The sequence below is a fragment of the Frankliniella occidentalis genome, unplaced genomic scaffold (genome assembly GCF_000697945.3).
Source record: "Frankliniella occidentalis isolate FOCC.00 unplaced genomic scaffold, Focc_3.1 Scaffold69, whole genome shotgun sequence".
Lineage (NCBI taxonomy): Eukaryota > Metazoa > Arthropoda > Insecta > Thysanoptera > Thripidae > Frankliniella > Frankliniella occidentalis.
In genome coordinates, this window is record NW_026267199.1 from 268,269 (window position 1) to 283,789 (window position 15,521).

Below are 15,521 nucleotides of genomic sequence, written 5' to 3' on the forward strand. Positions count from 1 at the left end.
ATAAAAACCACACGCTGAACAAGTGACTGTTGCCGTATGACTAGCCTCAGCTCCACTTCTCCTCTCCTCCTCCTCGGGCCAAGAGTGGAGTCAGATCAAATCGATGGCATAGTTTCTGTTATTTGTGCGGAAAAATGAGTTTTGAGATGAACAATTGACCTGTTATCGGACACCGGGTGGCCTGCTAGTCGTCGGTCAGGTCGACGCTCCGTGTGTGAAACTGGGACGATCGACCAGGCAGTTTGTTTAGCCAATGATGATTTGATAAACAAAGAGGGCCCAGTAACGTCCCCCAACCCGTCAGTGCTCGTCATCTGATCTGCTGCCTCCGGCGCCTCAGTCTCGCAATGACTGACGGGGAACGGCAGTGCTCGGCGGCCGCCGCGTTCATGTAAGGGAACAACGCCTGTCAGTCCTGTCATGTTTAGCACCCGTCTGGCGTAGCCTGGCGCACCCAGCGGTGGTGTCAACCAGCTGATTTTGGTATCTCGCTCGCTCACTCGCCATGCTGAGACTTACTGCCTCCAATAAAAGTTTTTCTCAAAGATTTTTTTTGTTTTGTCAACCACTTGACTGTTGTGCTGCAAGCGTAGCTGTGGTGACTGGCCACATCTGTGTGAGATAACACGAAGCAAGCGCACTGTTCTTTAAGAGCTAATTTCAGACTTCTTGGAAGACTTGCTTTACCAGTAACATATTTCTAGTATCATTTTAAATAAGGAGATAGGTTTGTGTACAGTGTTGTCATAACATTATCAGGAATCTTCTTCTGCTGCTCATTGCGGCTGGTATCGCAACACGCAATACCCGACATGACCGATTTCCTTCATGTCTACACATTTTTTTTACCTTTCAAAATATGTCTTCTAAATTCCTCTAAAGAACTTGTTCATTTATCAATTTTGTGTCTAAAGCAACTCTTACATATAAAGCAGTTCTTGCATACTAGTGACTTCAACCAATCAGGAGTTCTTTTGTGTTAACTCTTTCATTAAAGAACATAATTTATTATTACCATTAAAGTGCAGCAAAATCAATGGGGGTAAAAAATACATGCTCACCCTTTTGTCAATTCCTATGGCCTAGAGTGAAATGTGTTCTGCTTTGTGTGATCTTAGTTTTAGACATTGCTTCGATAAATTTTTCTACCTTATCTTTCAGTTTAATTTTCAAAGTGATGCCACTTTTTATTAATATTTCTTTTGAATCTTTTTAACTATCTCAATTTTGACCAGTTCTGGAGCATCAATATCAACTTCCCAAATCAACAATTGGGTGAAAGAATCCAGATCATGGCTTATTAAAAAGAGGTTGGTTCATTCTCTAAGCACCTTAAGTGTGGTACCTGGATTTATTCTTGTTTTAGTGGAATTATCATTATTTCTTTATCTAAGGTGTGGAGGGAACATGTGGCTGTCAACCTAACATTCATTTGAGCACTTAAACCAACCAGCTTCATGTGTTACGGGGTATATAAAACGTCTGTAGTCTGGGCTGCTAGGCTTGCGTTAAACCTGGAGTAACTATGGAAGCCACTCCCTCCCTTCAGATCTCGTCAGTTCCTTAAATTTGTTACAATGACGTTTTAAGTTTTAATGAACCCTGTTCTAGTATTGTCTAGTGTCGGTGTCATACTTTGAGGATGGTGTTGGTCATAGTAGAAGAGCACGCTTGTACAGAAGTTCTACTTCTTATCACGCCACTCTCAATGTCTATCACAGCCTGTTTGGACAACCTGCCTATTTTTGCTTTCTTCCAGGATTATGTCATGTTCTTGCTTTGTCAGTGTTTTTTGTCTGTGAGAAATCATTGTGGATCTGAATACATCAATTTATCAGTTGGTTCCAGTATTGGTTCATCAGGTACCTTTCATATTGTTAATTTTTTTTTAGAAGTAATGATTAACCTTCTGGCAGCAAGCAGCATTAGATTTTTATCTTAAGTAACCCTAACAGCTTGATTTCAATTTGGATAAAATAACCTACATATTCCTATTTCTGTCTTCATTTCAAATTTTTGCAAAGCATGTTATCAGATTTTACCATTTAATTATCGTGCATGTCTGAGGTTTAGTAGCAATATCAGATTTCAACAGCCAAATAATTTAATGTTCCTCAAGGCGAACATTCTGAAACCTGATTTGCTGTGCCTGAAAAATGCTTAAAATAATCACATTCATGTCTTAGAATTTCCTCTCCTTGAGTGCTTGTTTTTACCTATTCTTTGTATTTTGGGCTTCTTTGCATACTTCTAAATTATGGCCTTCTTTTGTGCATTCATGTATTTCTTTCTATTAGATCTTTTTAGTTTTGAACAACAACGCTCATGTGTTTTAATTCTTCCTCTGCGTCCGTGCCTTACTTTACTTAATTTAATTTTAAGAATTGTAATTGCTATCTACTCTTATTTTTTTTATTCAGGCGGAAATCCGTTGAAAATCTTTTAATGACTGGACAAGATGTAATTGGAAGCAGTATTGGTTCTTCACTTACATTTAACACAATGACTCTACCTAATGTATCTTCTCAAACAATAACGCAAGGGCAACAGAGTCAAATTACTGGAGAATCTAGGTTTGGATAATTTTTTCATCATGTTTACCTGAATTTAGCAATACACCTCACATATTTTTAACAATATTCTTGTCTTTTCCAGCCCAAATCCAAGTCCTCAGCCAAGCCCTCGACCATCGCCCCGTCAGCACAAAAAGGATCAACAGAAATCAGACTCAGGATCAAACACAAAAGAATCAAGTCCAGCAACTGACCGATTTGATGTGAGCAACATAGACTTGGTAAGTCTCATGACAACCGATTGGTGAATTTTTATTTTTATTGAATGATTATTTTCTTTTGTTTCTGGGAGTAATTTTAATGAGTGCCATGAGTATCACCTCTTGATAAATTCTGGTTTCATATTTACTTCAACTGTTTTTTTCTTGTGTTGTTGATCTCCTTTATGTTCAATGTATATTGAATGGTGCTCTGGGGCAATTTATTCCCATCTCATGAATGCTCCTTTGAATACGACAGAGAGAGGATTTTCCCTAAACTTCACTGTCTGGTTGGGTGGGACCTGCCAACACATGGCAGAGTGAAACTTCTTTCTTTTCTCTGTCAAAAACGGTTGTTAATTTTAGAACTTAAACTTTTGGAAACTTATTGATCCAGGTTCTTTTACGTGAGAAATCCATTGATCAGAGTGAAAGAAAGTCTTTGGGTTCATCCTCTCAAGCAAGCTCAAATTCAGCTGCTAGTGGAAAATCAGGCAATCACAGCAGTGGAGTATCTAGTTCTGGAAAAAGCTCTTGGTCGATATCCCGTTCATGCTCTACTACAAGTGATACATCTTTCCATACTACTGAGGTGTGCCACCATTGGAATTTGGGTTCGGGCTTTATAAAACTAACTTCCAGCTAGCGTGCATTTGAATGATACAAATCCTTGTTGCAAATTGCAAATGTTAAAATCCACGATAACTCTATTATATTTACGCAGTTAGTGACCTATGCAATATGCTATGTATGTTGTTGTGGGAATGGTGTTGGGGTGATATTTTACTTCCCCTTTTTTTTCTACCTTGAGGAAAATGTGTTGCTCCTTTAATAAAGAATAATAGACTGAATCAGGGCTAGATCAGAAATGTGTCTTTACTAAAACATACCCAAGACATGTTTTTTCAGGGTCCTCCCCCCTTTTTTTTTTCCTTTTTAACTTTTAAATTAAATTTGGTTTGTGCTATTTGTTTTGGCCATGGTATAACAGTATAGACTAACTGCCTTGGTTTCTTTTGCCATGCACACTCTATTTGCTCTATTCAAGCCTAAATGTGGAAAACAGGTTAGTAGCTTGTAACAGAGCCTGTAGTGGAAGTAATTCCCTGTTTGCAGTAACTCAATTAACAAATACTTAGTCTTGTTTTATTCTAGATCAAACAATTCATGTAGTGCTTTTCTGCTGAATGGGCAATGTAATCAATTTAGTGAGGAAGGGGTATTTATTTACTCATTTTATTCTTCTCCTGGAATGGGGTGTTGTTTGTTTTCCTATAATTGTGTCAATACTGTTATTTATAATTAGAAAAGTGTGACTTGTCTTCGAGTGCTAATATTTTCTTCTCAGTAGTTATTTCCTTATTAAATAATAGCATCCTCATTGTAGAATGTTTGCATCAAAAATTGGCATTGAGCTCAATGTGCCAAAAACTTAAATACCTTCTTTGTTTTGTGTAATTAAAAGAACAATAACTAGATTCATTTTTTTTTACTTTTGGCCAAATTTCTTCCCAAGTTTTCTTAGTAGCAGTACTGTATTGATAAATAGTTGGATTCTGAATTGAGTTGTTTTCAGTCACAACCGTTATTGCAGTCACTGCAACTGGTTATATATTTTTGTATCTACCTGCGGTGTTATCACATTTAGGCTGCGCCGCAACATTTACAACTTCTTATTTGTTGTGCGGGAAGCCTCACTTGAAGATGTCAGTTGTTGGACCTGTTTGCTGTATGGCATTGATTTTCCTTTGTATTTAATGTAGCATAGCAACATTTGTGTGGCATTGTGTTAGCATTTTTGAAAACATTTGTCATAGTTAGTTGACATTGCTTTACTTTCTTGGCAGTGGGTACAGTTGATAGTCTAGTGAACAAGTATCTGAAGTAAATGGTACTACAGTATTTACCTAAAAATATAGTAAATTGTCAGTAATATTCTGCAAATTATATCAAGCATTCATTACTTCTAAAGTGTATTTTGCTTTTCTTTTTCTTTAAATTTATCTTTTTACAGTCCCTAGTGCCTTTTCTTTAAGTTGTTTCCTTGGAAGCATTTCTATTTTGGAAATCTCATCAGTTTTCTCAAATGTATTTTATATCTGTCTCTGTTGTTTACAACATAAAAGGATCTGATTCATCTCAATTTTTAATTATTCATTTCTCAGGATAATGTCAGTCGAGGATCAGATTCAAGCCAAGCTGACATAAGCCGTAGCATAAGTCATGAAAGTGCTAAAGAAAGGAAAGAATCAAGAGGATCAGATCGCTCAAAGAAAAAGTCTTCGTGGTACAATATACTCTACCCCACTTACAAGTCGAGGAGCAAAGATTTCAATAGAATATTTAAAGATGTGCCTCCAGAAGAGAGACTCATAGTTGGTATGTGGAGCAAGTAATTAATATTATCTATGTATCTACCTTAATACTTTTATTGATAGACATGTTAATCTTACTGGTCTTTTCAATCTTAAGATTACTCATGTGCGGTAGCCAAGGAAATCCTCATTCATGGCCGCCTTTATGTTTCACAAAATTATTTGTGTTTCTACGCCAATATCTTTCGCTGGGAAACACTGGTAATCAAATTAAATGACGCTTATATACTGCATTAACCCTATTTCGATTTCATATATATGTGTATCTATCTATGCTTTTAACAATATCCTTCAATGTTAAAACAGATTTCACTTCGCTGGAAGGATGTCACTGCAATAACCAAAGAGAAAACTGCTCTTGTTATTCCAAATGCTATCCTAGTATGTACAGAAACTGAAAATCTTTTCTTTACTACATTTGGAGCCAGAGACAAAGCATATCTCATGCTTTTCCGAGTGTGGCAAAATGCTCTCATGGATCAGGTAATGCAAACAATTTTAAGTATTATCCCTGTTATGGATGGGAATCTCATATTATGAGATATTATGAGGCCTGAATGACTTCCACTCGGGCCCAGGTGTTGTACTGATAAGATGCCTTTAACCCAAATCTTATCTCTACCCAGCAAATGTCAATGCAGGAGATGTGGCAGTGGGTTCACGCTTGCTATGGGCAAGAACTAGGACTCACAAGTGAGGATGAAGACTACATAGAGCCACTGCCAATAGTTGAAGGAAACTCACGACTTTCAATGGAATCATTCTCTGAGGTAATTGTCCATTTGCTGTAATAAAAGAACTACATACAGAGTCTTTTGTCTTAATCCCGCCATGAAAATCAAAAATACTATGCTTGGTTTCCTGATCATTTTTTTACTTTGTATTTTAGAAGTTCAGGAATTAATTTCTTATGAACTGTTTCAGGATGGTCTAGCATCCCCGGAAGATTCTCTTCGTGTTGATGATAGTAAACCCCAGACTTTAATTCCTGTTTTGTCTGCTGAATTGGCAAGTATGGAGGTTACTGGGAATTCAGCTGTTCAAACTGCCCAGCCCTTGCCTTCCATATCATCACCCTCATCAGTGACGTCCCCTAACTCGATAAGTACTAATAACCCTGAGGCTCAACTTGATACAGACATGAGTGATACTACTGAATCTGAGGCTGATAAAGTATCTGGTATGAAATAAGAACTTCTCACATAACTTGGTCGTGCTCTTACACACTAGGGCAATATTGTTAAAGTGGTCTTCTTTCTTGATAGATTTGATTGGCCTCTCCAGTGGTTCTGGTCAATGTACATCTCAGCATGATGGTCGACAGATGCTACAAGTTGTACTTCCAGTATCAGTTGATCAATTATTCACCCTATTCTTTACAAACTCAAAGTTCTTTGTAGATTTTCATGTTGCAAGGAACTCATGTAGTAAGTAATGTTCTACTAAATGTGCTTCCAATGGCAAATGTCATTGTCTTTATTACTAAATTATTCTCACAGATATCAAGCCATCCGCATGGGCCCAAAATGCAAAGAATGAAAGATTGCGAACAGTGTGCCTTACTGTAAATATTAATCAGGCCGTGGTTGGTAAGCGACAATCTCAAGTCACTGAAACTCAGGTAATGGAAATATTATCTATCTACCTGTTGTGTAGAATGTTAAGAGTTTTGTATGAAAACAATTTAAACCTGGCTATACTTGTATGCTATGTTCCAGGCTATGTTAAAATGTAGTAAACCAGGTAAAATGTACGCAATCGAGTCTGACTGTCAGAATGCTGGAATTCCATACGCTGATTCTTTTTCAATAATCACACATTATTGCCTCAACAAAGTCAGTGAAACTGAATCATCTTTTGCTGTGTATTGTGATATTAAATATAAAAAATCAGTTTGGACCGTTGTCAAAAGTAAGGGAGTTCTTTTTCCCCCCTTATTTCAAGATTGCTTTTTGTAACAATGTCTTTGTCTATTTTACTGCAACTGTACCTTTCATTATTCAGGTTTTATTGAAAAGCATACTTGGGCAGGCTTAGACGAATTTTATGCTGCTCTAGAAAAGGCACTGCAAGCCGAGTGTTGTGCTGATGAGGAAATTGCGGAAGATGTTGAAGTAGCACCCAAAATAAGAAGACGGCTTCGCAGTTCCTCACGGCGTTTATCCTCTTCACGACATAATGATGAAGTCCTGGTTCCGAGGGCTAGGTCATCTACAGGGAGGTGAGAACATTCCCATCAAAATGTTTGCTTATATAGAATGAATAATCTAGCAATCAACCAAATTTTGCCACCTTTGAAACATGTATAGCATAGCCTCCCATACTCAACCTAAGATATTTGAAAATAATAACTCATTCTGTCCTATTTAACAGTTTCTGTGCTTCCTTCTTTAATTACTTTGTAATTGGTGGGTGGTTGATCTTCTTAACTGTATTCAATGTAATAATCTCATAAATGCAACCACATCAATGTGAAACCTTAAAACTGGTATCTTTAATGCTTGTGCTAGTTTGGAAGCCCTCTTCTTCAACTTGTGGTGCTCATTACAGTGTTCAATATTTTGTTATAAAAAAAATTATTCTGCATATTTTCACTTTTACAAGACATCTTTTACAAGTTAAATGTTGATGGTTTGTGAGCATGAAGGTTTTATGACTGACAGCATGCATGGCTACATTTTTCACAGGCGCTCTCTGCCTCGAGGCTCAGTTGGAGCTGCGGAAAATTCTTTTGACAGTGTTGGTGCAAGGTAAATTTTGCCTGAAAGGCTTTTCTTTGTTTCCATCCATTATTTTGAGATTTAGACCAAAATTGTACTTTTAGAATTCCACATATTTGAATGAAGAGAGCAATAGCTCTGCGATAACACACTTACTCTTTTCATATCAATCTATCAATCGCTATCCTTTTATATTATTTGACTATACTTTAACTCATTTGGAAGCAATCCTGTGAGTAGTGGTAGAGAAGGGTTAGATAAAACCTTGTAAGCCAGGTAGTTAAAGATGCTACCTGGAAGAAACCCACACTCACAAGTCACTACCAGGCTTGCTTTCAAATGTATTGGAGTACAGGAGGTAATAGTGCTTCTTTTTATGTTTAATTTCTTATTTCAGGCAAGTCATCCCTGCTGTGACAAATGGCGTGGAAACTGTTAATGTGGTTATCCTTGGAATACTAATATTACTTCTAGTCTTGAATGGAGCTTTGTATTATAAGCTGATTTGTTTGGAAAGGTGGTCTGCAATTGACCCAATACCTGTAGGATTAAATGAAGATCTGCAGTCATTAAGGTACAAAATAAGGTACCTTGTTGCTACACAGATTTTTTAGTTGTAAATTTTAAAGCTACATTTAAAAAAAATAAGCTTGTATTCTTCTATGTCTAGCAAAAACCCTCCTACAACACAAGAAGAATGGATGCGTTTGCTGAGGCAGCAAGAGTCTTTGCACACTTTAGAAATGCAAAAGTGGCAGAAAGTTTTGCAATCATCAGTCATTCTTTTAAGAGAGGTAACAAAACTTCTAATGTTGAAAGTGCAATGTGTATTTTTGTAAAAATGTAATGTGTCTAATTTCATTTTCAGACTGAAGACTCTCTGAAGGAGCTGCAAATGAGTATACAACCAAGAGTGAAACACAAAATTACACCTGCTATAAAAGAGTTAACAGACAATGTTGACAAAAGTCAATATGACAACTCATAGCCGTAAAGAATTTGTTAAATATCTTTAGAATTTTTCTCGTTATGTACTATGGAGGAGAAATGTGATAGTTTCATTTATACTGAGTAAGTTGTACTGTAATCAAATTACTTTCTGGCAATTGACTACTCAGGGCATGTGTTAAATCTCATTTTTTGCTCTTTGCCTTTATCTTTTGATAAGCTGCAACCTCTATATTACAATTATTTTTTTGGTTTAAACCTCAAGTATTAGGCATTGTTCCTTTTTACATGTCTGTTTGGGATTTTAATTTATCTATGTACTGATGGCAGGAATGCTATCTCGAGTCGGAGCTGAGTCATCTATCACTTAAGTTAGTAAAAAGGAAAGGGAAGTTGTGTCTTCCTTTTTTGTTATATCTTGCCACCTGAAAAAGCTCTGGTGCTATAAAAGTAGCTCACATGCACTTCTTTTGTAATTCTTCATTACTCTGTTTCTCTTTTAATAAGTGGGTTTGGAGGATTCACTGTCTTCAACTCAGATGATCAACCTTAGCTTATCAAATCATCAGTTCCTACCTCTCATAATCATGTTACTGTAATTGTTAGTGTCACGTACCAGCATCTATGTAAAGATTTATGTTAGTACAAATATAATTTTATTGTTGAACTGTTTTCTGATCAATATTGTTCTGAAGGATTTTCTTCAGTTACTAGTGTCCAAACGAACGGAACCCATGGAGACCGTACCAGGGTTTGCCATTTGCTTTGAATTTATTAGTGGAGTAATTCCACTTGCAGGATTGTTTTATGTTGTGTTAAATGTCTGAATCTTTAACTTTTTATATTTGCTGTACACCAAAAATATTCTTTGTTACACAACTGTTGTTTTTGTTGATTTTGTAAGTAATATTTGTTGTCATTGTGTAAGGCCAATTAATTTGGTCTTGGTTGTTCCAAGTTAGGCAAGTACATTCATAAAATTGAGGAGAATTGCTTTTTCATGAAATTCATATCAACATTTACTAGAACCTCAGCTCATCAGCATAAAGCTCTTATACAGGCCCTGTTTACTGCTGTATTAAAGCAAGTCAGATGTAACATGCTATATTGGGACCACTTTGTAACACTGAAAGTACTTTTAAATCCAAAGTTTTAAGAAGTGTTGCAACAAACACTCAAAATGGATTTAGTCTCGGCGAAGCTGAAGCCACCCTGTGATTTGCTTTTAGTAACCTGATTGGCTGAAACCAGCTCCGACCCATCAGTTTACTCATAACCAACGACTGGGCGGCTACAGCCTAGCTACACCAAGACTAAATCCATCATCATGGCATGCTACTCAATTAACCAAGCTGGCTGCTTATCTTTTAAAAATGCGCACATTAATGTCTCAACATTAAAACGCAACAATCTGCACAAACAGGTAGTGATTTCAACTGCTAGTAAAGTGAAACATTGTTCTCTGCTGATAAAAAGTGATAACTGTCTGTGGTACAATGTAGTTGCTAAGCTTGTTTCTTGTACTGTATTTCGTACTTACTGATACTAGTCTGTACCACAATTAGGTGCTGAATTAAATGTAATATTCATATATTTTGAGCAACAATAAAAAGCCAAATGGAAGTGACTTGAGCCGTTGATTCATAAACCTAAACAGGAATGGTTGATCACAAACCATGTCCAAGTGAAAAGTTCAAGCCAAGCCATATCTGAATTTTATAGATTCAGTTATCTTAGAATTTCAGTGAGGTCTGTCGTGTAGCAATATAGACAGGGGAAGTAATAGGACAACTGGAATGGAATTAAGTTTTAACAAGTTTATTTCTCCTCTGGTTTGTTGAAGACAAGAGTGTAACCACACTTGCCACAATAGTGTCTGTCTTCCATGGCAGCCATGAAGACACCAGCGCCGCACTGGTCAGAGGGGCACTCGCGACGAAGGCGGTGGATCTTTCCATTCTCGTCAACCTAAACGAAAAAGTCAGTCAAAAGAGGAAAATAAAATCACAAGCGCCTGAATGCTATTGTGAAGACACATACCTTGTAATACTTAAGGACAGCAAGCTTGACCTTCTTCTTCTTGTGCTTGATCTTCTTGGGAGTGGAGTAGTTCTTCTTCTTACGCTTCTTGGCACCTCCCAGAAGTCTTAGGGTAAGGTGAAGAGTCGATTCCTTCTGAATGTCATAGTCTAGAAGGGTTTGTCCATCTTCCAACTGTTTGCCAGCGAAGATCAACCTCTGCTGGTCAACGGGAATGCCTAGAATTTCAAAAATATTAGACCAATACACAACAGCAACTTTGATGTGCAAAAATGAGGAATATTACCTTCTCGCTCTGCGATCTGGCTTTTGAGGGTCTCAACCGAGTCAAACGGTTGGACATCAAGGGAGATGGTCTCCTGACTTTTGATGAAGATCTGCATGATGATGTCCTAAGTAGTTACCTAGAAGCAGAAATCAAACATTACCACAGTTGTTTAAAACCATAATTAGCCTAGAAGATAAGTGCCACAGCTCTGAAGTGTAGAAAAAATAAGGTAAGTCAAAAGAGACAATTATAAAAAGATTAAAAATTGGTTGAAAACATTTATTGAAATCTGACAAGTCACTTCCTTATAATTAAGATTCAGTACAGTCAATCTTACACCAGCTTCAACAGAACTAAAATTAAACAATTAAGACAGCATTAATACATCCATCATTTTCAGGGTTATTCGTGACCTGGGCATATTTACCCCAAACCACCTTACCAGCCTGAGTTACAAGACCCAATTCACTAATATTAACTTCAATAACAGTACCCTTGGTAATGACACCTAATGATGTGTACATGGGTGAACTAGGATTCTTCTTAACACCAATAATTGGGACATGGAAAGTAGCTTTAAGCTCTGGGTGTGTGACGTGGGCCTTGTTGAACCTAAGTGCCATTGGTCGAATAAATCTTTCAAATTTAGGAGGTTTACGAGTAAACCCTTCTCCAACGAAAGTGACTTTGGTGACCATCCTCTTCCAAGCTTTACGCTTTGTTCTTCCAGAGCGAAGCACCTGCAAGTATAAGAAATGAAGTTAGAATACGGAAGCGTTATGAATGAGTAATACAAATTCTTTTAAGTCAAGTACTGTACCTTAAACACTTCTGAATCTGCTTGTGCTTTAACCTTAGGGATTGGAACATCCCATTTTCCTGCCTTTTCCTTTCGCTTTTGTTTGATCATGTTCGACAAAATCTTGGCCCGGGATTGGACATCACGATCCAAAAGGTACACTGGTAGTGCTCCATCTGTAGGCTGCTCTTCTGTCTTCTTTGTCTGCAAACAAAGATATTAAATTATTAAATATAGCCCAAAAGATGCACTGGTATTGAAGACGCATGATTGTCTATACTCTCAGATTTTAGCCGCACAGGTCAGAGAAAGAATAGTCTGAATTGAGTTACAAAATTTGCCTTGCACATTGAACTCAAACTGCCGGTCATGGGAGTTTCCAACACAATGGTTACATCTCAGTCGTGAGACTTCCCAGAAAAGTAACCACCATGACATTCCTAGTCTCCCACCTCCCATTAAGAGACGGCACCCTGCTAGAGTGTTTAGTGACCCTGGCTCAGACCTTCCCGGGACTAAGAAAGTAACAAGTACTTCGTATGGAAGTCCCTGGTGCAAGCTTCCCCCTGACCTGAAGTAGCTAACAGTCATCATAGAGTGAGTTATGGCTCAACAGATATGGACCCTCAGTAATAATAGATCAGAGCAGGACTAGTCTGAATTGAGTTGTAAAATATCTTGCACATTGAACTTAAATAGCTGGCCATGGGAGTTCCCAAGAGAAAATGTCATGCCTCAACCAAGTGGTATCCCAGGACATAGACAAATCCCACATTTCTCGTCCCCCACCCCTCATTTAAGAGGAATACACCCTGCTAGAGTGTTAACAGACCCTTACTCAGACCTTCCCGGGACATGTTTAGTAACAAGTACTCCGAATGAGTGTCCCTAATGCAAGATCTGCTCTGATCACTAAGTATCATCACTGGGCTAAGTACGGTTCAAAACAAGAGATGCATACCTTTTTCTCTTCATGTGCTTGAATTTTCTTCTTCATCTGAATCTTCTCATTGCGCCTCTCCTTGTTGAAAAGCTTGGCCTTGATACCTCGTAGCTTGCGGGCCTGCTCTGCCCTCTTCTTAGGCTCACGAGCTTCCCTCTTCCTCTTACGCTCTTCATAATCGAGCCGGCGACCATACAACTTTCGGTGCCTCTCAATATACTCGTTCTGTGGCATGCTGGTGGTGGTGTGGAAGGACTTTGTCTGTTGTTAATCGTCTAGGATGTTGAGCCTGCAAGCAAACAATAACTAAATAAAACTCTGATAATTGAGGCCCAATCTGAAATGAAACAGTACCAGCAGGAACCAGGACTCCCACTCCAGATCTGGGCAGTACTATCAGATAAACTAAGGGACGCACATACTCACCCAGGCGCAGCATGTATCTTCGCTTCCGCGGGCCAAACAGTTACTGCCCAAACCCGAAGTGACGAGTCATGAGTAGTACCAGAACAAGTCTCACTTCAGATTTATAATCGGCCAGGTCAAGACAATCTAAGCATCCCGAGGTCGTCATGTTGTGACACCAGAGCAACTGAGGGACTTAACCTGTACACCAGGTGCCGCTAGTACCACATAACCCTCCGCCGCAACATTGACATTGCAACGTAAACCGAACGAAAAAACGACAAATATGAACCAACAGAATGCCTCGTGTCATGAATGCAAGAAAATCGAAAATAATTTGAACCGGCGTAGACATCTGGCCAACACACGTTTCCGGCTTTACGAACAGCCCTACCCATGATAAAAGATCATGTATAATTGACTAATCGGTATCACATTCAAAATACTGAAAATTACTGAACAGTGAAATTCTCGAGAATGTTCAGAGAAACCAGTTACACATTCCAAACTTACTGCCAAACACTGTAAGGCACGACTTAACCTGAACGCCAAGCACCGATGCAACGTGGTCGCTAACAAGGTCCCATCAAATCAAAATAAATGCGGATCAAAACAACTTCAGAGCTGTGGCACTTAACACAATACAATCCAGATACCTACGTTAAGTCATAACGTAAACTTTAGGTACTTGAAAATCACTTTTGCCCGTTCAAATCGAGAACTCACCTAGACAAATATCATCACGCCTGTTGAAGGATCTGCCTATGGCGGACCGGAAGAAGTATAAGATTGTGGCGCACCCTCCAACCCAAAGTGACTCGTGCCGGTGGAAGTTCATTTTTAGAATCATGGCAAAATTCAGAAAAACAGAAGATAAAAATAAAACCTAAAAAAAAATTACATTTTTGAAAAGTAATTTTGCAGAGTTTTAATCTGTTTTATTGTCTATTTAGTAACTTGTAAAATTTGGAGTGCTTTAAGCGCCTTTGGGTTGGAGGCTATAAACAAACAGGAATACCACCTTCTGCTTGTCTGCTACAAGCTGTCATAATACTTATGAAAAATGCTCGTTGCTAGTACTTAATACATATTTTATTTATTTTTTGTCATAAGAATTAGAGGAACGCCTCATTGTAAAACAGTAGTCTCGCAATAACCATTTTTAAAAGCAATACTTTTTTTCTTTTCGTTAACAACATTTAGTTTGGGAAGTTCAAGTCGTCTGCTTCGTGTCGGCTTTTCTTGTTTGCCTTTAAAAGTTATTATCACAAAAGCGCTTTTGAAAAAAATATTGAAGCACGGTGTAATTATCGTATATTTTTAACTTTCTTGCTAAAGTTAAACTTTTATTGAACGATTCATTTTTAATATAAGGTACTAATCAAATGAACAGGGATCCTAACCTTCTATAACTGCTAGTTTTTCTAAACTTTTGGTATTGTCTATTGTTCTGTTTGTTGACAGTTTAATCACTCCATTTACAAAACTACTTCTTCAACTTTGGCGTTGGTGTCAGATACACTCTGAATCCATAATGGTTCAGCTTCATGTTAAGAAGGGAGATGAAAGCCAGTTCCTCTATGAAGTATCTACTGATTCCCTGATTGAAAGTGCTCTGAATGAGATCACTGTGATTTATAACGGACGGCTGAAAGTCAGTCGAATATGCATGGGTGAGTTAATTTTTATTTGTTTTCATTAGAGTATGTGTCAAGAGTTGGCCATAAACCTGTATGCATTGCTATCTCTCAGAAATGGAAGAGCTGGCAACTCATGGACCAATGCTACCACCAAATATTATTGGTCTCACTGATGAGCAAGTAACTGAGCTGAAGCTGGTTGATGAGTGGGCAGATAAGTGTGTACCTAGTGGTGGGTGGACTTTCAACAAGGATGACATTGGCCGCCGCAATGGCCGACAGCCAAATGAGAAGATGCAGTTGATTCTTCGCAAAACTGTTGAGGAAGCAAAGGCTATAGTGTCAAAGGTAGGAGCTTAGAAAGAAAATCTTTATCCTACCCTTGACAAACTAGAGTTTTTATAGTGTTTCTCTTCTGTTCACCCATAGAAACAAGCTCAAGCTGGAGTGCCTGTCACAAGAAAAATGGTGAAGGAAGCTATTGATTTGCTTCGGGGCGCCGTGACTATTGTCTACCCCATGGGCCTACCTCCTCACGATGCTATTCAAGAGGAGTTTGAAAACACTGAAGATTTATCTGGTACACAAGCTTCGCTGGAGGTGAACGTTT

General features: G+C 38.1%; 4 protein-coding genes across 16 annotated transcripts in view; 2 read left to right on the forward strand and 2 right to left on the reverse strand.

Moving 5' to 3' along the window:
• Positions 1–23: 23 nt before the first annotated feature.
• LOC113203883 (protein Aster-B) lies at positions 24–10,443 on the forward strand. 9 transcript variants are annotated; one of them, XM_026418803.2, is made up of 18 exons: positions 25–391; positions 1,236–1,310; positions 2,421–2,573; positions 2,656–2,794; positions 3,171–3,365; positions 4,939–5,152; positions 5,246–5,349; positions 5,455–5,631; positions 5,775–5,918; positions 6,073–6,328; positions 6,414–6,575; positions 6,648–6,769; positions 6,867–7,059; positions 7,153–7,369; positions 7,836–7,898; positions 8,266–8,454; positions 8,539–8,662; positions 8,737–10,443. In XM_026418803.2, exons 1-18 carry the CDS (start codon positions 348–350, stop codon positions 8,854–8,856), a joined length of 2,691 nt encoding a protein of 896 aa, XP_026274588.1. In that variant the 5' UTR covers positions 25–347; the 3' UTR covers positions 8,857–10,443. The 9 variants fall into 9 exon arrangements, with proteins under 9 accessions (XP_026274590.1, XP_026274588.1, XP_026274595.1 ...); XM_026418810.2 differs by lacking the exon at positions 1,236–1,310 and adding an exon at positions 1,760–1,862; XM_026418804.2 differs by having other exon boundaries at positions 26–391; positions 8,266–8,442.
• Positions 10,444–10,618: 175 nt separating this feature from the next.
• LOC113203885 (ubiquitin-40S ribosomal protein S27a) lies at positions 10,619–14,095 on the reverse strand. 2 transcript variants are annotated; one of them, XM_026418814.2, is made up of 4 exons: positions 13,998–14,095; positions 11,143–11,260; positions 10,857–11,074; positions 10,619–10,784 (listed from the first exon to the last, which is right to left on the reverse strand). In XM_026418814.2, the coding sequence occupies exons 2-4, from the start codon at positions 11,237–11,239 to the stop codon at positions 10,635–10,637; spliced, it is 465 nt and encodes a 154-aa protein (XP_026274599.1). In that variant the 5' UTR covers positions 11,240–11,260; positions 13,998–14,095; the 3' UTR covers positions 10,619–10,634. The 2 variants fall into 2 exon arrangements, with proteins under 2 accessions (XP_026274599.1, XP_026274600.1); XM_026418815.2 differs by having other exon boundaries at positions 13,932–14,050.
• Positions 11,390–14,141, reverse strand: LOC113203884 (ribosome biogenesis protein NSA2 homolog). 3 transcript variants are annotated; one of them, XM_026418811.2, is made up of 4 exons: positions 13,998–14,141; positions 12,885–13,155; positions 11,945–12,127; positions 11,390–11,864 (listed from the first exon to the last, which is right to left on the reverse strand). In XM_026418811.2, the coding sequence occupies exons 2-4, from the start codon at positions 13,098–13,100 to the stop codon at positions 11,484–11,486; spliced, it is 780 nt and encodes a 259-aa protein (XP_026274596.1). In that variant the 5' UTR covers positions 13,101–13,155; positions 13,998–14,141; the 3' UTR covers positions 11,390–11,483. The 3 variants fall into 3 exon arrangements, with proteins under 3 accessions (XP_026274596.1, XP_026274597.1, XP_026274598.1); XM_026418812.2 differs by having other exon boundaries at positions 13,932–14,009; XM_026418813.2 differs by lacking the exon at positions 13,998–14,141 and adding an exon at positions 13,293–13,673.
• Positions 14,142–14,320: 179 nt separating this feature from the next.
• Positions 14,321–15,521, forward strand: part of LOC113203950 (cilia- and flagella-associated protein 298-A) — a 42,376-nt gene continuing 41,175 nt past the window's right edge. For both annotated transcript variants that reach the window (XM_026418911.2, XM_026418909.2), the window contains exons 1-4: positions 14,321–14,645; positions 14,736–14,944; positions 15,024–15,259; positions 15,341–15,511. In XM_026418911.2, the coding sequence (XP_026274696.1) occupies positions 14,806–14,944; positions 15,024–15,259; positions 15,341–15,511 (546 nt within the window). In that variant the 5' untranslated portion in view covers positions 14,321–14,645; positions 14,736–14,805. The remainder of the gene's footprint in view (positions 14,646–14,735; positions 14,945–15,023; positions 15,260–15,340; positions 15,512–15,521) is intronic.